Raw genomic sequence first — 23167 nt, 5'->3', positions numbered from 1 at the left:
GTAACTAGGGCTGCTCCTGTGATGTCAGCATGTCATAGACTCCACGTACAGAATACCTATCATCCTGATTTGGTAACCATAGCCATCTATTTGTCACTCTTCAAGGAAACTGTTAGTAATACAACCCTACACTCCTCTACCAACTCTTCCTCCCAAGCCCACAACCGTCGACGCCACCGCAACGCCTCCCCACCCACGTCCACGCCCAACAAGAACATATTCCTAACTGTGATTGATTTGTTAACAGCCAAGTCATATAGGCGACTAAAACGGTCACACAGTGGAACATCACCGCACCAACGATCACGCCAAAAATCTATTTTAGCACCGTCACCCACCCTCCTCCTAACACACGCCCCAAACCAGCCCTCTCCACCCTCACATATCCCATCCCTAATCCTCACTATCTCCCTCCACCACGAAGAACAACTCCGACCCCCATCCTCCAAATCTCCATCCTCCAAACCTCCATCCGCCACACCATACCTAGCCACCAACACCTTTCGCCACAAAGCTTCCCTATCTAGTAACAACCGCCAACACCATTTACCTAACAAAGCAACATTAAACTCTCTTAACCTCGTAACCCCCAACCCTCCATACTCCTTCCTCAGACTCAAAGTATCCCACCTAATCTAAGAAATTTTTCTTTTATCCTCACCCTCTCCCCAAAAAAATTTATTTAACAAAGATTTAATGGAAGAGATTATACCTGACGGAGCTTTGAAAAAGGAAAGTGCATAGACAGGTAGAGCAGTCAGGACGGACTTTAGAAGAATCCGAAAGAAAGGAACCGACTTTGCCAACCAGACAATCTAGTTTTAATACGATTAACAACAGGTTCCCAAAACAATAATCAACGCGGATCACCCCCAATCAAGAGCCCCAAATAGAGAAACGGGATTTTACCTACTTTGCAACCCAACATAGAAGCCGCTTCTGAAAACCACGAATCATTAATATTAACCCCTACCAGAGAACTCTTATGGAAGTTTACTTTCAATTCCGACATAGCTTCAAACAAAACGAGACCAGCCCTCAGTGCCCGCACATTAGCCCAACTTTTATTCCCAATAAGAATCGTATTATCAGCAAATTGTAAATGTGACACAACCACTAGAGCCGTGCGCCCCACACTATACCCCGTAAACATTCCTGCGTCTACCAACGCTTGCATCAACACATTCAAACCTTCTGCCAATAAAAATAAAAAAGGAGATAAAGGGTCACCCTGACGTAAACCCCGTTCAAGAGGAAACTCATCGGTAGGACTACCATTCACAAGAACTGAGGCAGTAGCGGTACCAACGCACTCTTTAATCCACTTTCACCACAACGTCGGGAACGACATACTCAATTAATAAATATGAAAACACATGCGTTGTCATATTCATTAATTGATGTGGCAACACATCATTATGTATGTGTAAAATAGTTGTGCATTGAAATTTTTTATACTAATTAAACTTTAAAAAATAAGAATGAAGTGATTGTGTATATTTTCTTGTTCTATGAGCATCTCTGATCAAAATAAAAATTTTAAGTGGTACTTTAAAAATAAGCGATGTTTGTTATAGTTTATCGCAAAGACAAAGAAACATGGAGATCTTCAACTGTATGTCTTATTTGTTTTAGTTAACCCTTTAATTTTCATGTGAAAAATTCTAGTAATGTGAAGTTTGATAGGAAATAAATAAAGTTTAATCAATAATTATTTTAGTTAAGAATTAAACTTGAGTTCTTCCAAACATCTATATATGATGAGTTTATTAACCATGTAAACTAAATCATTTGTAGAGTGTTTTATATTTGGGATAAACAAACTTTTTAAAGACGACACAAACATTGAGTAGTGTTTTTTTAGCAAACCTCATAAGCCTTGGGGGTGTTTGTTTCAAGGTTAAGAATGATATTCCCGGAATACATGGTTAGGGAATGATTACCCATGTTTGTTATGAGGCTGAGAAAAAATTATTCCTGGGTATAAAGATTCCTGAGAATGAAGTAACTTCCCATAACTTCCATTATTCCCATGAACTTATTCCCATGTAAAGAGATGGGAATGTGCATTCCCATGATATTTTGCATAGATTTTAAAAAAGAAAACTGTAACTTTCAATTTTCCCATGAATGTCAAGTTATTCGCCAAATTAAACACTTTTTTTAACAAATATCCAGGAATCAAATTTTCATATTTTCATTCCCGAGTATATTATTCCTGGGAATAATTTGTGTTTCCCCAAAACAAACGCCGTGTATTTGAATGAGTCGATTCTGTGAGGTAATGTATTTTGAGATTAATGTTTATGTATTGATGGGAAATTCTACATGCATCCAATGAAATTATATTAAATAGAAATTTTTACATACCCTTATATTATTTATATAAGGCAATTCAAATTCTTCAATGTAAACTATAATATTTGGATGATAAATTTTGAGAATTTCTAAATTGAAGGGGTAGATTAAATGAAGTATTTACCTTCACTCATTAGCAAAGGCCTTAATTTACTTCAAATTAGTAGTGTTACTGTCCTAGCACATACAACTAATACTATGATTCACATTCCATTATTTCAAATTATAATTATTATCTGCAATCAATGAAAATGAAACTCCACAAATTGTGAAGAAGAATAAGACTAAGTATCAGCCATAAACAGATGCTTGATGATTCTGAGCTCAGAAACAGAGCTTCTTATCGAGAAAGAGGTAAAGCTATTGCTGGAAAAGACTTATATATCAATGCAAAAGCTATTTTGAGTTTTGACCTCACACAACGATAAACTTCATGCATTGGCGAATGCTCTTATGGAGCACGAGACCCTTACAGGATGTGAAATAGAGACCTTGCTTGCGCAAGTAATCAGCTCAAAGAAGAAACATCGACAACAGCAGAAGAAGCTGCATAAAATTGCAGCAGAAGATAGTTCACAATCCACCTCAGTTTAGAAGCTGCTCCATATGGCCTCTTATGTTCATAAAAATGTTTTAAAAATAATCTAATTTAAATGTTATTGGTTATTGAACTAACTGATTCAAATTGAATAACACAAAATAACATGGTAATTTGCTTTTACAAATTTTTATTAATGTAAATTATTCCAGAGAAAAAAAAGGTGAAAGAGTTCAGTTCCAAGTCTAGTGCATGCATGACTCACATATACATTGGAAATGTTAAATGTTTCGAAACGGCTACACTACACCCGAAACAAAGAAAGGAGTGATGCGTGCGTTTATTATTCTCTCTCATGCATAGTAAATAGTAAAGTAACCGATCCAGCTTTGTTCAATCTGTTTTTCATATCGATTTCATACAAACACCATTACTGTAATAACAATCATTGGATATGTAAATATAAATTATTTCTTAAAATGGTAATGTATTTATAGTAAATGGAAGATACCTTATAATGCTGAAAGTACTGAGAACAAAAGAGAAAAAAAAATGCATGTAAATTTGACAAGTTCAAGAGGTCACCATTGGTGCCAAATTGATGTGCCAAAAATGATTGAACCAGACTACATCAAATAATAATGTAGAAGCATAAACTTAATATAATACATTTTCATTAAAATATCCGGACCGATGGCTTCATTCCAAATTCCAAACTCTTGGAATATTAATCCAGAGCTTCAAGACCTTTAAATGACAATAAATTGTTCATGCCTTCTGCAGCAGGATTGAATCCTTGCAGCAGGCACCATTGCTTTCTCCAAACCTAAAATTCATGACAAAGTTGTTAGGATAAATTTTCAAAGATGAAGCAAAACAAAATGGTAAGCAAATAAAAAAGAAGTAATGACAAGAAAGCGAAAATCAAGATCATATTATTGGCTTCAAAGAGAAAAACAGCGACAACCATAACACAACACTACTACTACTACCGATATACTAATCATATTGAGGGAGAAATTTTCTTCACCCTTCACTTTTTTTCATAGATCCGTCATTGCCTGTGATCTACTAAGTCACCATAGCACTTATGGGGGAAGTGACTTGGACCGTCAATGAATCCTATTGACTATTGCTATCCAATGCTATTAATGGTGGATGGTGACTCCTAAAGGAAAGCAAAAAATCTGCCATATAAATATGCAGACGGCGCTGTAGACTACGGAAAAGGCACATCGCATCTGATGGAAATAATACACACACAAATTATCAAAGAGGGCATAACAAACAGAGAAGTGAAAACCACTTAACAAATATGAAGAGAATGCAACGATAACTCAGAACAGGGAGGAATAGAAAGAGAAGAAATAGATTAAGAGAATAAAGAGAAATGGAGGAAACAGAGGATGATAGGAGATGAAAGATCAGATGAAGAGGTGTTACCAAAGAAACCAAGACACAGGAACATAGAGGTTACCTGAGAAAACCAAAACATTCATTTTCCAAAGATGAATAGTTACTCGGGAATGGTCTCCTATATATGCAAGAGAGATGGTGGAGGTGTTTAGTTAAATAGAAAACATGAACGCATATAACGTGAGCAAAGCATGTTTAGTGTTCCGATGTTTGGACCACATTCAAAGCATGATGAGTGGGGTCTGAACTGTCAAAGATTCTTAAATTTTATTTTTCAAACAAAATAGAAAAATAGTAACCGATGGTTATTGAATCGAGATGCAAATTGTGCATTGGCAGACCTACTTTCCGAATTATGAACCGAATTTTATTATGAATTGTATGATACATTAACAATATAAGTATAACATTTTTAAGTATAAAAAAGTGATAGCATAATTATATGCTAAAAAATCATTTACTAAATTCAAAATAATTCAAGATTCGAGTCATAGATCGAATGGCAAAATAAAAGTGCTTGGCTACATGAAATTGACTCGCTACATTAACTTTAGGCTGTCATTAAAAGAAATTAGGATTCATCATAGTGAGTCAATATTCATTATAATGTATCGGAACTAACCCATTTGGGTTGGTCTAATGGTGTTGGCTTGGGACCTAGGTTTGGGTTGGTCTAATGGTGTTGGCTTGGGACCTTGGTGTGTGCTCCTCTTAAGGTCTTAGGTTCGATCCTCCCCGGTGCCAATTTTGGTGGGCTAGTTATGATTTTTTTTTATTTTTAAAAATGTGTCGGAACTCATAATGAGATTCATGTTCGAAATAGATACACACTAGAGATTCATATCAATTGAATTTAGCATTCCATCTAATCGAGATATGACTTGCATGTATCGTAAGATACTGATAACCATGGTAACTGTTGCTTTTTCCACAATATCCGCAGTCACTGCCAAAACTACATTGGCAAAAGCAGCCGCCCTAAGCTGCCACGAGAAACCAGAAACTCTATAGCCATTATATGGCTTTTTCCTAGAAAACCACTGCACCATACCACCATGGCAGCCACTTAACAACACTGCTATCATTGAGTTCAAAAGAACCTTTTGACTTCCAAATCGCTTTATTGAGGATAAAATCAGGTATGAGTAAGAAAACGAGAGAAGCATTTACAAGAAAACACTCCATATGAACTCAAGATCGAAATTCCCATCTCTAGACTAACAGAAAGATGAAAAGAATATAATGAAACCAGGAGGAACTTCTAGCTTATCGGTTAATGTATTGGTTTAAGAATGCAAAAGAGAATATCTGAAGAGTTCAAAACTGGAGAATCTTGAAAAGAATGCTATTCATGATAATGCAACAAGGCGTAGCATTAAGGATAATTCACATTTAGGAAACTATTGGTCTATATCATTCAGAAAGATTATAAAAGTAAGTAGTTTATGACAATCAAAGTAAGTACTTTCCATTTCAAAATTCATTGTGTATGTGTGCACACACCCATTCGCTACAATCCACATAAGATTACAAATATTCAATACTCTAGGCTAAAAAGCCATCTAATTCATATATTATTGGTCAGGACTTGCAATGGCTTTAGGGTGGGTGGAATAGAGTTATCAATAGCAGCAGATGTATTGGTGAAGGCTTGTCCTAATTTCATGTTTTTGGAACCAATTTCTTGGTTAGGTAGAACTAGAAGTGAAGGCTTGGCCTAATTGAACAATCATCGTTACACTATTGCCTTAAAAGCTTGTCAGTATAATTTTAAAAGATATAGCAAAATCAGTATAAATAAGTATATGCAATCTTCAAAGATTGTAAGCTTCCTTCCAAGTGTTGTTCACCAAGTAACCAATTTCTAACATCTTAAGCAAAATCATAAACATATAGTAAAAGATAACAAATGGGGAAAAAGAGGATTCATGTAAACATTAGTTTTAGTGGGCCCCATGACTCATAGCATTACAAATACACCCTGTATGCTTGCAAAACAAAGTAACATATTAACCTTTATTCCCATCAACTCTCTCACAGACAACTCTACAGACACAACTCTCCTCACAGGAAACATGATGAATGAATCGAATCATTAAGATAACGAGACACATCAATTAATTTCCTAAGAACCACTGATGTGAGTTTCTTACATCACAAAAATTGAAGTAACCCTTCACTAGGGTATTAAACAAAAGGTCCAAAAATACAATCTAGGCTGCTGTGGCATAACGTTTTTTTTATGTTGCCTAAACCACAATGCAGCCGCGATTAGGCTACATCGGCTACAATATCAGAGATCATGACGCGAACTCCAAAACATAAAACCCAATTTGACCGCGGCGTAAAGGTTTTTGATGTCGCCAAAACCACAACAAGACCGCGATTAGGCTACATTGGCTGCATTTGAACACTTTTTTTTTTGTAATTTCATAGTCCGTGACGCAACCACCATCCCTTGAAATCGCGATCTGGGTCGTGACATAAAAGATTTTGGTGTTGCTGAAACCACAATGTGGCCGCGATTAGTCTAAATTGGCCACATTTGATCACAATTGCCTACATTATCAGAGATAGCGACACAACCACCATAACTTAAAACCCTAATTGACGACGGCATAAAGTTTTTTAATGTTGCTGAAACCACAATGCGGCCACGATTAGGCTACATTGGTCGCATTTCATCACAATTCTCCACAATATCAAAGATCACGGCGCAACCCTCACTTAAAACCCTATTTAAAACCCGATTTGACCGCAATCATTATCACAATGGCTATTTAAAACCCTGCCCCCACCACCAAAATCACTTTACTAATCAAAGAAATAACCAACGAATAAAATAAATAAAATCTTTAGCCAAAAAAATTGTATGGTCTAGCAACAACATTGAGCAAATAAAGATAACCAAACCAATCAAATGAGAACTACTAACATATTGAAAATCAAATGTACATAAAAAGCTCTAAATACTGAAAGGTTTTAGCACAAACAAAAACAAAACCCTGTGACTATGAGTGAGTGTGAGAAATACAGAAAATGGGTAAGAATGAGAAGAGTAAAAAAGGTACCTTTTTGAAGCAGAGAAGCATGAAATGAGAAGTTGGGTATGGAAAACGCCATGGAAGATTGGTAAATTGGTTCAGACAGAGTGAGAGGAGAAAGGAGGGAAATTTGGAAGCTGGGTGAAGCTGAGAGTGTGTGTTATGTTCTTTCATATTCTTTTTTAATTATTATTACTATTATTAATTATTTCTTGAGGGACTATAATTAATATTAATATATTTTTTTAATATTAATATATTTTTTAGAGGACTATTATTAACATTATTTTTTGACCAAGGACTTTTATATTATTCTTTTTTTTTTTTGAGGGAGACTATTATATTATTCTTATTATCAAGAAAAGATGTGTAACAACAAGTAGTCGCAACAATCCATCAATGTATCAAAATTCTAAAATTGTATTTCATTATTCATTATATTAGTAAAATAGTCTTTCACATTAAAATAGTGTATCAATGCTGATATTAATTCTTTTTATATAGAAACTTTTTTTTTTTAAGACATCCGAAAAATACAGCAAGACTAATATGAGAGTAAATAAGTACTTATAAAGATTAATATGATTTAAAATTTTGGTACATTTAACGATTAATATTGCTACTCATTACATATTTAGATAACAAAATGACTATTATCCAAAATATAATTAGTGTCGTGACGACATGTTTTAAAGAAGGGAATATATATATATATATATATATATATATATATATATATATATATATATTTATGACTTTGACCTAGGTTTATTCCAAAACTTTATGGTTTTGACGTATTGGTCTTAAAAATGTATTTCCTCGGTCTAAAAAAATATTATCTTAAATTATAAGTTGTTTACAATAACAATGAAACATTGATATTTATCTTTTTCTTTGAAGAATCGTTACAAAGATAATATCACAAAATCAATTTAATATTTTGTTTTCAACTTCTTATAAATGAATATTATAATAATTTATAAAATTAATATTCTTTTGACCATCATAAATAATAATGTTTATATTTAATTTTTTGACATATATTTGCTTTTCTATTTTATAATTATTAAAATATGTATTAACTCTATATATTAGAGTATATTGAATAAACTAAGTTTTCGTGAGCGTTGGTAAGGACAATGCACATAATATATGCAAAGTCCGTTGATAGCTAAACTATGGTTAGTTGGATAGTTAAGAGTTAGTTAGTTTTTTTTTTTTGTTTTTTTTTGTCAAGTAGCCCAGTGGCTATAGCTCACACAATTTAATTGTGGAGAAGTGAAGTATCCGGGGTTCGAACCCCGACCCCTGCATATAAAATGCGATATCCCTACCAATTGAGTTAAGCTCACGGGGATAGAGTTAGTTAGATTAACTCACCTCTATAAATAATTTCAGTTGGTGATTCCAAAGAAAAAGAAAAAGAAATTAAAGCAGCACTCTGAGACTAGCAAATGGTTTAAGGTTGGGGCTTCTCGTCGTTCGCCTTGCTAGTAATTTGGTTAAATGTTGCTCCTCTAGATTCTGATTGTTTCATCTGTTCTATTTTGTTTTTTCCTTTTTCTATTTTCTTTCTTTCTTTTCTTTTATCCTCGAGGGTCCCTCTATTTTGTACTTTTTTTCTATCTATATATTTCAAGGTGCTGCAGCTGGAGATCCCTCTACATATTTTATTTTGCCTAAAAATAAATAAATATGATCCTTCTGATAAATGTCATATTTTGGTTAAAAATGAATAAATCACTATGGATTATTTTAGATTTTTTTTTGTTTCTAATTAACTTATTTTTAATCACTATTGAGTACTGTTTTATTAAGATTTTAATTAATTTTATAGCCGTTGTTATGCGGGCGTTTGCTTGAGTTCAATATGAGGTTTTCACCCTTTCCATCCCCACGTAAATGTGTATGTGGTCCCTAATCTATAAAAAAGATTTTAATTAATATTATATCATATAATGATCTCCATATGCACATTGTGTCAGTCGAAAGACCAAATTTAGACAACTTTAGAGACATTTTTTTATGTAACACTTCTAAATAATTGGTTAAATACATTTTTTTAATAGACGAAATGACAAATAACCTTAAAACGTACACATATAAGTGGATGAGTTGGAGTTCGAACCTTGGTCAAGGTCTGACCTAATAATTTTAACTTTTTTATCAGTTGAGTTATGACTTGTGGATTTATTAAATACATTTAGTATTTCGTTAATGAATATATCATATGTTAAATATTTTAATTTTTTTTGGTGTTGTAGTCGATGTCTAGAAATTTACCTCTCAAAGTGATTAAGTGGGATGTAAAAAGTTCGAATCCATTCTCTGCATATATTATACAATGTCTCCATCAATTAAATTAAGTCACAAGAACATATGTTAAAATTTATGAATCATTAATTTAGTTTTTTTTAACAAGCAAAAATGAGATATGTTAACACCAAAGGAGAGTCATCTTTAACACAAGGTGTACTAAAGAAGATCTCAAAGTTTACAACGGAAACAAGTCATCAAAAGGAGCAAAACAAAAACGAATTAGCCGATATCCAAACAAACAAACGTGTTCGACAACCAAACAGGAAAGCTTAAACCAAAATCAACATGAGTAGCCTTTATCCTCCAAAAGAATGCAACTTGATTTTATCTATTAATTGGTGAATGAAGCTTTACTTGTTCTTGAATAATCTATTATTTCTTCCATTCCACAAAACTCATGCGCAGGAGAGTCAGGTAAGCTGCATAAAAGATCGACGAGCTCACAACCCACCTGAGGAATAACAAACTAAAAAAAGTGATCTTGAATATGGTAAATCCAGAAGAAAAAAAACAAATCTATCACAAATCACAAAAAATATATCAGTTCTTTTGGGTTTTTTTTTTCTTTTGTATTTTTTATGAAGATAGTATGAATATGAAGAAATGAGAAAAAATTATCTATTGATGGTATACCGTAAGATACAATGGACCTTCGTGATCTAACAATTACTTTTTGATAAAAAGATCAAATTGTTAAAATTAAAAGAATTAATAAGGTCTAAGGTAGACCACCTACAATGTTGCTCCATCTAATACTTTTGTGGTTAAAGTTAACTGACATGGATCAAACTAAATGTGAGAAGTGGGGTATATGGGGTTCGAATCTCAGCCTCTGCATAAATTATGCAATGTCCCTATCAATTGAGCTAACCTCAAAGCATATTTAAAGGACCGAAAAGAATTTTTTTTAAAGTTATGAGACTAAAATAAAAATATGATATTAATTGAGGGACCAAACGTTCAATTTTGTTTTTTAAAAAAGCGACTAATCACTTCTAGACTCTCACACCATCTCATTAATGAACAAATATTTTAGAAAATGAAAAATAAAAAATATTTTTATAAAGTAAACGATGACCCAAAATCTAAAAGTGATTGAATAGGATGGCAAGTGATTAAAAATGAATTATTATTTTTTTTACGGTCAAAATGAGTTAATTAAAAATTTGAGTAGTTTCCTCCATAGAAAAATGATTTTTACAAATTTAATCCTTTCCTATATTCATTTTTCTATATTTCCAACAATGTCCAAATTTAAAAATTCTCTTATGGTTAGATTCTAAAATTTGGTTTGAATTGAATATCACAACTAAAACTAATCTATTTAGTCGAGTAAAACTACAATGAATCACACTCCGTTGATATCGAATTTCAAATTTACGGTTAAACTAAAAGAAACTCTTTATAAAGTTGTATTTGGTCCCAAAGTTTGAATATTTGAAAGGGAGAAAATGACCTAAACAAACAACAAAATCTAACCTTTTTCACGCGCCTAGTATCATACATATATTCAAAATACAATAGAGCCAAAAACCATTTCAATTAACATTTTTGAGTTGAATCAAAATTTGTAGCTATTCTTCAAATCATGCCTTCAGGTCCTAAGAAGAGAAGAGCTGCCAGGAACAAGAAGGAAAAGGAAAACATCAACATCAACCTCTCATCAACCAACAACCCTATTCAAGGTACCTCATTTTTGTTTAGTACATGTTTGGATTCATTTTTGTGCAAAAGTGATTACTTACATTTATAATTGATTCTGACATGTTTGATTGAATTGTTTTTGCCTCTAGAATTGATTACAGTTTTAAGCTGGTATTTGTAGCTTTTGCTTTCAAGTCTCAAAATTGTTCAATTTAATTTTAAGTGAATGCATCTTAAACACAAACATTGCATTCAAGTCAATTTAATTAAAATCAATTTTTACTTGCATTAAACACACAGCTTTATAAAAACATGTGCATGTGTAATTGTCAATTAATCATATAATATAAGGGTACTTTTCAATTATATATTGTGTCAGATTCAGTTTTTTTATCATGTTTTGTTTTTTACCATAATTTTTGGTCTATTTGGTTAATTTGGGTGCATGGGTATTTGTTAATTATTCTCATTCAATTTTGTTTTGGGTCTTTTTGGTTAATTTGGGTTGATGGGTATATGTTAATAGTTCTTGCTTTGTATTATTTTTATTGGGAATTTTGGTTTATATTGATTAGATTGGTTTTAGTTGATGATAGTTTGATTGATTCTATGAAAATGTTAGGAAATGATGATTTGAAGTCCAAAAATGAGAAAGGAAGTGATGGTGGAGAGTATAATTCACACACATCAGCTGCTCGACCAATTGCTTCTGAAGTCATGTCTGCGAAGGAATCATGTCTTGAGAGTGGGAACCCTGGTGTTATTTCAAATGGCGAGTCCCTAGCTGAGAAGAACTCAAAGGATGATGAGTTTGTTAAATCGGATGATTCTTCACCTTCCAATATGGCTGCGGTCAAAGAGACTGGCAGTAAATCAGCTGCTGAAGATTCTACTAATTCAGTTAAGACCGCGGCTTCTGTGTCTGAGGTAGAAAAGAGCAACACTCGAAGTGTATTTCTAGAGAATTCAGTAGCCCCTCTTCAAGAAGTGATTGATCTTGCTGGGAGGATGAATGAGGATAGTGTATATCCCTCAACAAATGAGAATGCGAAAACATCAAGTTTCGAGGAGCCTAACCCAAAAGAATCTGATATTAAAGTGTTAACTCCATCATCTGCTAGTCCATTAAATAAATTTACTAATGGTGCAGTACATACTAAGAATTCTGAGACTCCAAAATCCTCCAAAAATCAGGTTTGGCATTTACCGTTGTATACATGTTTCATCGCATAATTATGGATTGTCTTTTGTTTGTGTGTTTAAAATTCATTTTGGTTATATTTTTCTTTGTTGATATGATATCCAGCCTTCAGTAAGCTTGACTCCAAATTTGGTGAAAAAGACTTCATGGTTGAGTTGCTGTGGAATGTTTGAAATTCTGTCAGGTTCAAATCGATAATTTCAGGTTTGACCTCTTATGTTATTCTACTGTGCAAAGTCATATTTGTTAGGACTCTTTTAACTTATAAAGTTGTTCTTGCTGTGGTCATTGCTCACCTCTTATATGCCTGCTTGTGGCTGTCTTAATTGCTTATCCTGTTACATAATTTTTAACTGCTCTGGTTTTGGTGTTTCGTTACTTATTAATTATAAGAGAGATGTTTCGTGGTGTTTTCATTTTGCCACAATTCTCGGAACCAATTTTTAGTTAGTAGTTACAAATACTTGGTGCATTTTGTTTTGGATTGTTTTCAAATTCATTCCCTTCCAGTCATTCAATGTTCCACTTAGCAATACTAGGGACGGATTTCTAACAGCAATACACTCTTTTTCAATAATTTCACGAGATATTGCATCTTGGAAGACATTGAGTAAGCTTGATGAATTCAAAGGACACGTCGACAGTACGGATAACTTTCATTGTTGTGTGTGACTAGTTATTTCTCAAAACATAATTGGCAATGTGCTTGGCTGCTGTCCTATGAAAATCAAATGCAATGCATACGGAGTACGTGTCATCTCTATGCTTTTCAATAATGTTTCCATGTTGATTGTAAAAAGTAGTACAAGTTGAGAATCTGTATAAGCAGGATGTTCTGCTGGTATCATGGGAATTTTATTGAGAAAGTATAGAGTGGACATTTGTTCAATATGTATTGATTGGTTCTGCTCCTAATGGAATTGTATAACGTGACCACACATATTGCCAATCGTGTATCGAGGAATTAATAGTCACACAATAACGAAAGCGGTCCTTATTTTCAATGTTTCCTTCGAATTCATCAAGCTTACTCAGGGTCTTCGAAAATTCCATTTCTCGTGATAAAGTTTGAAGAGTAGTTTATGGTGTTAGATATCAATATGCAGGTGCTTTTATAGTGGCTGTATTTTTTCATTTTAATCACTATCTATTTTTCCTCAGTGGAGCCGTGAAGGGTATGAAGGAATAAGAAAACACTTCATTGTTTTGGAACTGAAAATGCTAAATTTGCATGGCAATTTGCAATCCTTACAGTCTTGGTGCATTTTTATATGGCTTAAGATTAGGCAGTTTGAGCCTGAAGCGCTTAAATCAATTTGATCCTATATTCATATGCACTCATGATTAGTTAAGATGTTACTTCATAGTCCTGTGTGTTGTTTCAATCAATTGATTTTTAAGTTGCAATATTCTTTATTTTTTTTGACAAACAAGTTGCAATATTCTTTATGATAATGCATATTTTTGGGATTTTTTGTATGGTCTATCACGGTATCAGTATACATTTTGACGTTGTAAATTGTGTTACAGTTGACAATATCCGCTTTCTACTTTTCTTGCAGAAATACAAGCTGAGGATCTCAACTTAAATGTCAAAATGGAAGTTAGGGCGTCATGAGACACTTTTCACTGATGCAAGTTTTTAATTCTTCTACTGAATTCCTGAAATCTTGCTTGAGACAACTCAAAAGCGAAAACAAACAAATTAGACGGACTTTGTTAAAACATTGTGTTATTTTGATGTAGAGTGTCTAGCTTAAGAGTTTCCAAAATATAATGGCCAATCAGGCCTAAGTATATGATCATATAAGGTTTGTTTACATTACTCTAGGGAAGTTTTTGGAGTTATTGTGTTGACAACAATTTAGAGCTCAATCCTTGAGCATGTCAAACTACATTGTTAGTTCTGTGATTTTAGATCAATATGCCCATTGAATTGAAATACTTGTATGGCCTAGGAACTTTCATAAATAATTTTCTTATGCATATTCTAGTTACAACTATGTTTTTTTTTTTTTGAAGGATCTATGTTGATAGTGCACTTTGAATTGAATGAAATTTATGAATGTACACTTCATAAAGGAGATTACCTTATCATAGTACCTAGCAGTACGATGAATAACATATGGTGGAATCATGTCAAGATTATCCCTCTTCAAATGTCTTTTAGCCTTTATTATCTCAATTTTTGTAGAAGTTCTCTTGTGTAGTCTTTCTATTAATATCTACAAGCTTTTAAAGCTCTTTTTTTCTTTTTTGCAAGTGAAGATTTATCAACTCATTTTGTGATTGAGAATTTCTTGTCATACGAACGTTCGTGCAAATTTGGTTATGGACTAAGATGAAAATGTGTTGTTTCCCAACAGTCATGTGGTGGCAATGTGGTATAATTCCATCGTTATGAATTTATGAGAAGGTAACTCAGTGTTGAGTTTTGAGATGCATAGAAGTGAGAGTGTTGAAGATTCGAACCATTCCCACCCTACTAGTCCATTCCATCCATGCATTAAATAAAAAGTAGTGATATTTGAACAACCATTTTAGACAACTTTTGGTACAACTTCTTTTTTCTCACTTTTCATTGGTCAAAAAAGTTGTTAAGTTGTCACAAAGTGGATAAATATCAATAAGTTAGAACAACTTTCGTAACTATATTTTTGATACAAAAATTGAAAGGATTCTATTTGAAAGTATCATTTAAAAAAAATTAAAAAAAAATCATTAAATTTGAAAGTATTTGTTCGAAAATAAAAATTATTTTACCCTACCTTTTTTTCTCCTCCAAATTTCTGCATCCTAAGTAAAAAGACATAAAAATGCAGCTAGGTATTGTTATCACCCTCTGTGCAGTTTATGATGTTTGCTATGAGAATGGTCACAGCTTTATCTCCTAATTTGAAAGATAGAAGAAAAAGTAGAAATATGCATATAATGTTCTTTATTGCTTTTGGAAACAACATGATCTCAAGTTATTACAAATCCAATCATTCAAATCACGTAGAAATAAAAATAGATAAATCAAAGATATAATAAAATAAAAAAAAGAGGGAAATTAATCAATACAATCATTCATGCGTTCCCTCATGCCAACCAAAATAAAAAGAAAAGAAACCTTTCAAATATATATATTATATGCAGCAGCACCATGAATAGCAACTATGTAGAGAAGCTGTGTGACTGAAAGGATAATTATGAAAGCTTCCATGGTTTTCTGCAAAAAGAGGAAATTTCAAGAGTTAAAAATATATAGTCACCAAGAAAATTATTAAATGATTCTTTTCTTGTCTTACCAGACGTGCATTTCTAATTTGAAGCTCAATCTCTTTCCATGCAAATCTGTAGAAGTTAAAATTCTTGTTATATCAATATAATTTCACAATTTCGTGCATGATTTAATTGAAAGCAAATTTGGTAAAATCACTGTAATTTTGACAAAAGTTACACTTTGAAGTTTGAACAAAATCACACTACTACCATGATTTTATCAAATTCATCGTCAATCCAAACATGCATTTGGTAAGATAAAAGAAGAGCAATATCATTTTATTTTATTGTTAGTATGCAATAGTATAGTAGATTTGAATAAGTTTTATTCCTTTTAATATGCTCATTTAATTTTTATAGTTTTATTAAAGTTTTTGTATATAGAAATTTGATAAAAGTATGTCTATCAATCACCTATAGAACGGATAAAATCAATAAACTATTTTACATTTTGCTGAGACTAAATACAAATTTAATTCTTTTTATTACTTGTGTAAAAAATAGGGTAAGACTGCGTACAATACACTAAAATGGTGAGACCCCTTCACGAACCGTGCGTATGCGTATGAGCAGCTTTAGTGCACCGGGTTGCCATTTTTTACTATTTTTTTGGAGGTATGGTTGCATGAAGAATGTAGATCAAAGAGAGAAATTTACCCCATGGCAAGCAGTGTAAGAGTCCAAGCCAAGGTAGCAATTGAAGCAGCAGATGGCAAGCTCTCAGCAGTCCATGAACAGATATGTTTGACTCCTGATATTGTCGATGCAGCACCAATTACTCCAGCCAACAAAGAAATTGTAACAAAGAATCCAGTTGAAGCATTTCCCATTGGGAAGAAAATGGGTGAAAAATGAGCTGGAAGATTTAATTCCGGACCTGCGTAATTTCATATAAAAATAAGTATGCTGAAGTTTTATTTCCGGTCTGGTAACCCTAACTCACATGAACACGTACACGTTACCACGCAAATAGCTACTGAAAATTCAATAGAGTCTCCATTGTTTTTCTGACATCCTAAAAATATTTAGCAAATGTGAAAGATATGAAATTTTTTCTTACCTATAATAAAACCATGATCTATTGCTCTATTCATAGCCCATGCACCAATGCCTATAACTATGACATACATGCAAAAGTTAAGCACCAAGAGAAGTGTGGCTACGGACTTCATTTCTTCCCAACCAAACTATGTATTAAGTGTTAATGGATAAGGAAAGTGCTACTTGGATCAAAGACAAGAACTACGGGGTGTAATAAGTAGTGAATGAAAATCTATAATGCAATGAATAGGAAATGCATGTTTTTATGCACTAGTGAGAGAGAGTTTCTTATATGAGAAAATGGATTGAACAAAAACCGGGTTCTTTTCTTGACAAGGTTACTTATTAGATTAAAATATTTGTTTAGGGTTGTAAAGATGAGTTTTTGTACTTCACATACAAGGCAAGATGAGAAAATATTCTTTGATTCTTAGTTGTCTCATATTTGCAAGGATTGTTTAATTACAATACCTTCTCAACATGCAAACTTCCAAAGGAGTTTTCAGTTGTTTCTTCTCCAAGAAAAGTGATATTCTTAACCATTTTAGTTCAAAATATTCTGGCACCAATGCCTTTTCAGAAAGCTTACACAGTTTCTATTATTTTGAATCTTCGATCAAACAATTGATAATAAAAGTCATAATTTGATGTATAAGCTTATACTCAAATTTAGAATTTTGGCATCCCCTAAGATTCTCGTGAACTTCTTTGATGCATTGAGAAGCCCCACCTTGATCTTTAATATTCCAACGTTAAAGTATTTCTTTGAAAACGACATTCCATTCTTTTTCATTTCAACATATTATTTCATGATTCCTTTTTTAAAAATAAAAAATGAAAAATTGTTTCTTTATTCATAATATTGATTTTTTTTTTTAAGAATGATTCATAATATTGATGTTTACCAATATATATTCTCTATAAGTTTGTTCATATTCTCGCATGGAATATTAACTAGAATGGAAGAGTTTGTGGGGTTATCCCAACATCAGCGACTTTCTGTGTTTTAGGGTGTGGCCAGGTTGAAACGGCCAAACACCTATTTCTTTCTTGCTCAACTTTTGCATCGTTATGGAAACATGTGCCTGACTGGATTGGTTTCGTTGGGGTCGATTCTAATAATATTTCCGATCATTTGCTGCAGTTTTCATATATGACAGGTCATGGTAAAGCTAAATGTTCGCTCCTGCAGCTAATTTGGCTTCTGTGTACTTGGGTTGTCTGGAATGAACGAAACAACCGGTTGTTCAATAATGTTGTGACCTTAGTTCCCCGTCTGTTAGACAAGATTAAATTGTTATCTCTAGGGTGGCTGAAAACCAAAAATACCATGTTTGTTTTTGGCACTCAGAGATGATGGTCAAGCCCTTTAGCTTGTTTGGGCATTGGCTAACTACTATTGTTTTACACCTTCCATTACTGACATACTTTGTTGTACTGTAGTGGTTACCTAGGCACATATTGTGCTTGGGAACTGCTATTTGGTTTGATTTTATAATTTAATTTTGGTTTGTTCAAAAAAAAAAAAATCCTTAGGTATCATTGCAGTGGTTACCTATTATTGTTAAGGATTTTGGTAACCTATTATTGTAGTGGTAACCTATTAGATTAAAAAAAAAAAAAAAACTACACATTTTCAATTTAGTTTTTTTTTTTAATAAAATTGAGAAGATGGAAACTTGTAATTAATTAAATTGACACTACGGTTGTCTTAGAAGATATATGAACATGTGTAGTTCGCATGGAGAGTAAGTAAATATAAAAATTTAACCCTAAAAAAAAAAGTGTTTTGCTCTTTTCTTAGTCTTCAATTTTTTTTCTCCCTGAAATCATATATCTTTAACAAAAGCGTTAATTTTTTTTTTCAAGTATTGAAACTTTTAAGAGATTTACAAATTACGGACCATTTAACCCTCTGACTTCAAAAATAATCTTCACAGTTAGCGCGAGAAATATCTGATTTATACAAACAAGCATAAAAAGTGACCACTTTTGAAGACCAATGTATTGACCACTTTTGGACCTTTTGATTTATACACCCCCAAATTTTGACCACAAACTCAGATTGCAAACACTCCGCCAATTTGGTCTGGAGGAAGAACCCGATATGATTTCAAAGCCTGATAAATACGCCTAGTAAAGTACTAACAACACTCTTATTTAACAACACTCTTATTTAGTGAAATTCATATAGATCTCAGTATAAAAGAGATTCATTCCTAATTGGCGGGACCTACATAAATGTTAACCAATAAAATTATTATAATAGACTGAGTATTTAAAACAAATTGTTAGAGTAAGTGTTGCTAACACTCGCCAATAGACCTAACAACAACAGCCTATGTCAATCAAAACTAAATTTAACTAGCCTCTACTCAAACAGAAAAGGAGTACATGTTATATACAAGTCTAGACCAAAACAAAAGAAGACCAAGGGAAAGAAAATAAAGAAAAACAATTAACTGAAGATAAAAGGTTTAAGACAAATATTGAATGGAACACACGACACAATTGGACCACTGAATAGAATAATGGTATGAAGATAAATGTATAAAAGCAATGTAGTATGCAGTCCAATTGGTTCAAAATTTGGACATTGACTCTAAGCTTTGACCGCTAAAGTCCAATCCGCAAACACTCCAATCGGGTCTGTGTTAAACTACAACAATATATATAATAATGTATAAACAATTGTTAAATGGAGTTTGCCAAAATTCTCATATAATCCCAAAAGGCAAAAAACCTGAAGCAAGAACTGAACTTCCATTGCAAACATCTGTAAAAGAAGCTCAATATTCTAGAACAACACACTGTGCCCTTATGAACATAATTCGGCATTTAGAGTAAGAAATTAGTCGCTTTGAAAAGGACATGGAAATACATTATCCTGAAACAAAGTCCTACAACACAATGGCAATAGTTCTTACTGGAGAAAAAGAAAAAACATTAACTAATGCATAAATAGTATAAATTATTTCATCTGCTATGACAGTAGATACTTCCAATCAACTGGTTTCGTGATTACCAAAAAAACACGAAAGCCTTTCTTTGTACAAGTACAAAGGCAAGTTCCATACATGCAAAAATTAACACAGCCAATCATTATGATTGATAAACCTCAGGAAGCTGAAGACCAACACTTGCAGCAGATTTTCCAAGTGTTCTTTGCACTTCATTTGATCTATCAATTGCAATGTTATATGAGAAAAGCAAATCCTGCAAGATTGATGACAATGATTCATGGTCAGAAAATCAGCCAAATAAAATGCGGCTTTTTCCTAGTAATGATCTACACTAGACATAAAATGAGTCAAAACAAAAATGATATGATTGATATCCATTATAATACTACATCTGCAAAGGATTGGCTTGGATCCAACTTGGCTATGCTGAATTTCTCATCACTAGCATAACAGTCGCATCACATCCTCTTCTACACCTCTTACTTTTATTTTGCAATATATATAGAGAACAGCTAAAGCTGTTGATATCTTATCAAGTTTTAAACTGAATGAATTTGTGTCATTTGACCAATCAGCACAATGTACAGGCTTAACAATACAAGTGACTGTTTGAAGGGAAAATACAATAAAAACAAAGTAATACCTTGTGATGGTGCACACCATTAAGCATGTAAGTATAATCACGAGCAAGCTTTATTTTCTGTTGGACAGCCACACCATCAGACAGATTCCGATTCTTGTGGAACTCCGAGGTTACAAATTCTAAAAAATGCTTCTTGTTCTCTTCTTTCCCAATATGTTTCTTGACTGCCTTGAGAAGATGGCGATAGATGTTAACTGTTTGGAAGGCTTCAGTTCTCATTCTATTCTATAAATATCCACAACCTACTTCCTACAAGGGATGACATATTTGGAATTGAAAAAAATTTAGGAACCTTGTTACCGGATAAGAAGATAAACTAAGAACCTAAAAAGTGGGAGAAGGGTGTTCTCTCTCACCAAGATGAAAGAAATACAATTTGTCTCTATGAGAGAAAGAAATACAGTTAGAGAGATCAAAGAAGGATTGTAAGGAAAAAAGGAAAGTAAGTCTCAAGAATGAGCAAAGAAATAAAGAAAAGATAAAGAAAGTTTCACATAGTAAGGATCATCTACTCCTCTGTATATTGGATTCCAAAACTAATAATATCAGTTAGTTCAGTAAGTAATCAGTCACTTCAATTATGTTTGGGGTAAGCAGGTTAGTTTTACTGTCGCTGATTGAGCTGTCCATTCGATCAGCTCATTATATAAGAGTTGTACTCATCAATTGTTGTGATGATTGAGAACAAAAAATCCTCCATCGGTCAGAACTCCACATATAGATATCTGGTTTCTATCACCTGTATTTTAAGTTTCATGATTTTCTTCTCTGATATTTAATTGAAAACCAGAGCACCACTCCTTGTATCTTCCACTTCTTTCTTATGATTATTCAACCAAACTTCCGGATCCCCACTACATTGATCTTCATCAGATCCTTGGTTGGTGTTGGTTTCACCTTGAATAGGAAGAATTATCATTCACGGGCGGGCTAGAGTAATGAAACTAGCTCTGCTATCCAAGCACATGTTGATGTTTATTGATGGGAGCATCAAGAAGCCGGCGGCTACTGATTAACTATTTGCGTGCATGGGCAGGATACAAGCTTCAAATTTCAATCTCAGAGTCCACTGCTCATTCAATTCTTGGAATGGTCAAGCCTCTAAGGTCAGGAAAGATTTCTAAAATTGTTCTTTACAAGAGACGTTAAAAGTCCTAAATTGGATGAGATATGACCTAAACATGTATTTATGGTGGGGGTTATCCTCACCTTACAAGCCGGTTTTGAAAGGGTTGAGTTCGGCTCAACCCAAATTCTAAGATGGTGTTAGAGCCCATTCAAGATCTATGATGATGGCTCAACCCAGATTCTAAAAAGATATATGTTTTGAGTCTCAGAATTGCAAGAGTACATCTATTGATTCAACTAATGAAATCTGTCAGTATCTAAGTAATTCACTCGTCAAAATATTCCATCATCATACAATGTTCACCACTTTTGGCACTCAACCCTTCACAAAAAATTCCGAAAAGAATAGAGGTAGAGTTCTAACACATCCAACATCAAGTCCATTATGAGTACAACTTATGACACCTTCATAAGTTGTTTTCGGCTTATTTTTACAAGCTCTCTAAGATATAACTTATGAAAATAGCTTAAACAAAAACAATTTTATTTTATCTTTTGTTACAGAAATAGCTTATAGATAAGCTAGTTTATCACGATACACGCTTATAGATCTATCTAGAACATGCAGTTAACATAATCGAAAAAATCGTAAAGAACATTTTGTCAAACAGTTTGCGTGCAATATATAAAACTAAAAAAAAACAAGAACGGCCAACTCAAAGGATAGATACTCACTTCTTGTTTTCTTTTCTTCGCTTCGAGCTCTCTGCTTTTCTGCCGCGATTTGGATTCTGTTTGCTTCCACCAAAGAAAGGATTTTTTTTTTTATTTTTTATTGTAGACTGAATTCAATTCTCACAATTTTGTTGAGGGATAGAAAATAATCACAATGCTGTATGATTTGAATTTTGAAAGGAAATTGGTTATTGAAAGAGAGAAGAAGATTGGGTCATGGGTGAAGGATGGCAATGGAAGTAGAAGGTGAAAGAGAGAACTAGAAAGTTAGGTGGTGGTTTCCTCTAGTTTATATATTTTTTCTATATGTTGTCCCCTTCTTTTTTTTTCTCTTGCTAAAAAATGAAACGGTGCGTTTCAGCAACTCTGGCATTATTTTTTGTATATTTTTTCTATTCGTTTCGGCCATTGTTTTTTTAGAAGCTGAAGCAAATCGAAAATATGGCTTAATTATCTTTTTGGTCCTCTAACTATTTAGTTGGTATTAATTGGTCCTCTAACTAAAAATTGATTTATTTCCATTCTTTAAGTTTCTCACTGTTATTACATTTAGTCTTTTCTATTAGTTTTATTCAAATAAACGTTAGGGTTTGTGTTATGTGGGTACCTGACCTTCTGTTTCACACATACAATGAACAGTTACCAATAATATCAGTCACTATTTAATCATAATACCTTAACAAGAAATAGGACCAAAATGATACTAATAAATAAAGTTAGAGGACCCACATAACACAAACCCTAACGTTTATTTGAATAAAACTAACAGAAATGACTAAATGCAGTAACGGTGTGAAAGTTAGAGGACCGAAATAAATCAATTTTTAGTTAGAGGACTAATCCGATACCAATTAAATAGTTAGAGGACAAAAAGGTAATTTATCCTCAAAATATCAATTGAATTCATTACTCACAATGTCATTCTTCATGTCA

At 33.0% G+C, this 23167-nt stretch overlaps 4 protein-coding genes and 1 long non-coding RNA gene across 5 annotated transcripts; 1 reads left to right on the top strand and 4 right to left on the bottom strand.

The window, feature by feature from the left end:
• Positions 1 to 86: 86 nt before the first annotated feature.
• LOC112422836 (uncharacterized) lies at positions 87 to 1947 on the bottom strand. Its single transcript, XM_024786524.1, has 3 exons — positions 1870 to 1947; positions 910 to 1324; positions 87 to 523 (listed from the first exon to the last, which is right to left on the bottom strand). The coding sequence occupies exons 1-3, from the start codon at positions 1945 to 1947 to the stop codon at positions 87 to 89; spliced, it is 930 nt and encodes a 309-aa protein (XP_024642292.1).
• A 1397-nt stretch (positions 1948 to 3344) lies between these two features.
• Positions 3345 to 7519, bottom strand: LOC11418241 (uncharacterized). Its single transcript, XR_003012720.2, has 2 exons — positions 7384 to 7519; positions 3345 to 3722 (listed from the first exon to the last, which is right to left on the bottom strand). It is a non-coding gene; the product is annotated as an uncharacterized lncRNA (long non-coding RNA).
• Positions 7520 to 11118: 3599 nt separating this feature from the next.
• On the top strand, positions 11119 to 14523 carry LOC11422799 (hyphally regulated cell wall protein 3). Its single transcript, XM_024785553.2, has 4 exons — positions 11119 to 11360; positions 11942 to 12513; positions 12626 to 12724; positions 14083 to 14523. Exons 1-3 carry the CDS (start codon positions 11264 to 11266, stop codon positions 12716 to 12718), a joined length of 762 nt encoding a protein of 253 aa, XP_024641321.1. The 5' UTR covers positions 11119 to 11263; the 3' UTR covers positions 12719 to 12724; positions 14083 to 14523.
• Positions 14524 to 15573: 1050 nt separating this feature from the next.
• Positions 15574 to 17067, bottom strand: LOC11419298 (membrane protein PM19L). Its single transcript, XM_003619728.4, has 4 exons — positions 16845 to 17067; positions 16442 to 16661; positions 15811 to 15856; positions 15574 to 15731 (listed from the first exon to the last, which is right to left on the bottom strand). Exons 1-4 carry the CDS (start codon positions 16954 to 16956, stop codon positions 15636 to 15638), a joined length of 474 nt encoding a protein of 157 aa, XP_003619776.1. The 5' UTR covers positions 16957 to 17067; the 3' UTR covers positions 15574 to 15635.
• A 2452-nt stretch (positions 17068 to 19519) lies between these two features.
• LOC11414057 (uncharacterized) lies at positions 19520 to 22526 on the bottom strand. Its single transcript, XM_003619727.4, has 3 exons — positions 22235 to 22526; positions 20432 to 20680; positions 19520 to 20041 (listed from the first exon to the last, which is right to left on the bottom strand). Exons 2-3 carry the CDS (start codon positions 20648 to 20650, stop codon positions 19928 to 19930), a joined length of 333 nt encoding a protein of 110 aa, XP_003619775.1. The 5' UTR covers positions 20651 to 20680; positions 22235 to 22526; the 3' UTR covers positions 19520 to 19927.
• Positions 22527 to 23167: the final 641 nt, after the last annotated feature.

Source organism: Medicago truncatula, chromosome 6, assembly GCF_003473485.1.
Source record: "Medicago truncatula cultivar Jemalong A17 chromosome 6, MtrunA17r5.0-ANR, whole genome shotgun sequence".
Taxonomy (NCBI): Eukaryota; Viridiplantae; Streptophyta; class Magnoliopsida; order Fabales; family Fabaceae; genus Medicago; species Medicago truncatula.
The sequence above is the reverse complement of the archived record's forward strand: the minus strand, read 5'-3'. Positions and strand labels throughout refer to the sequence as shown.

Excerpts from the sequence above, each read along its gene's own strand:
- LOC112422836 (XM_024786524.1), bottom strand. The coding sequence starts at position 1,947 with ATGGGTAATCATTCCCTAACCATGTATTCCGGGAATATCATTCTTAAC. Across the intron at positions 1,325-1,869 it reads ACACCCCCAAGGCTTATGAG|TGGATTAAAGAGTGCGTTGG; the intron begins GTTTGCTAAAAA and ends TTGTGGTGAAAG. Across the intron at positions 524-909 it reads TATGTTGGGTTGCAAAGTAG|ATAGGGAAGCTTTGTGGCGA; the intron begins GTAAAATCCCGT and ends GGTTGTTACTAG.
- LOC11422799 (XM_024785553.2), top strand. The coding sequence starts at position 11,264 with ATGCCTTCAGGTCCTAAGAAGAGAAGAGCTGCCAGGAACAAGAAGGAA. Across the intron at positions 11,361-11,941 it reads AACCAACAACCCTATTCAAG|GAAATGATGATTTGAAGTCC; the intron begins GTACCTCATTTT and ends TGAAAATGTTAG. Across the intron at positions 12,514-12,625 it reads CAAAATCCTCCAAAAATCAG|CCTTCAGTAAGCTTGACTCC; the intron begins GTTTGGCATTTA and ends TATGATATCCAG.
- LOC11419298 (XM_003619728.4), bottom strand. The coding sequence starts at position 16,956 with ATGAAGTCCGTAGCCACACTTCTCTTGGTGCTTAACTTTTGCATGTAT. Across the intron at positions 16,662-16,844 it reads AGATCATGGTTTTATTATAG|GTCCGGAATTAAATCTTCCA; the intron begins GTAAGAAAAAAT and ends GAAATTACGCAG. Across the intron at positions 15,857-16,441 it reads CTTACACTGCTTGCCATGGG|ATTTGCATGGAAAGAGATTG; the intron begins GTAAATTTCTCT and ends TAACTTCTACAG.
- LOC11414057 (XM_003619727.4), bottom strand. The coding sequence starts at position 20,650 with ATGAGAACTGAAGCCTTCCAAACAGTTAACATCTATCGCCATCTTCTC. Across the intron at positions 20,042-20,431 it reads ATGGTGTGCACCATCACAAG|GATTTGCTTTTCTCATATAA; the intron begins GTATTACTTTGT and ends TCAATCTTGCAG.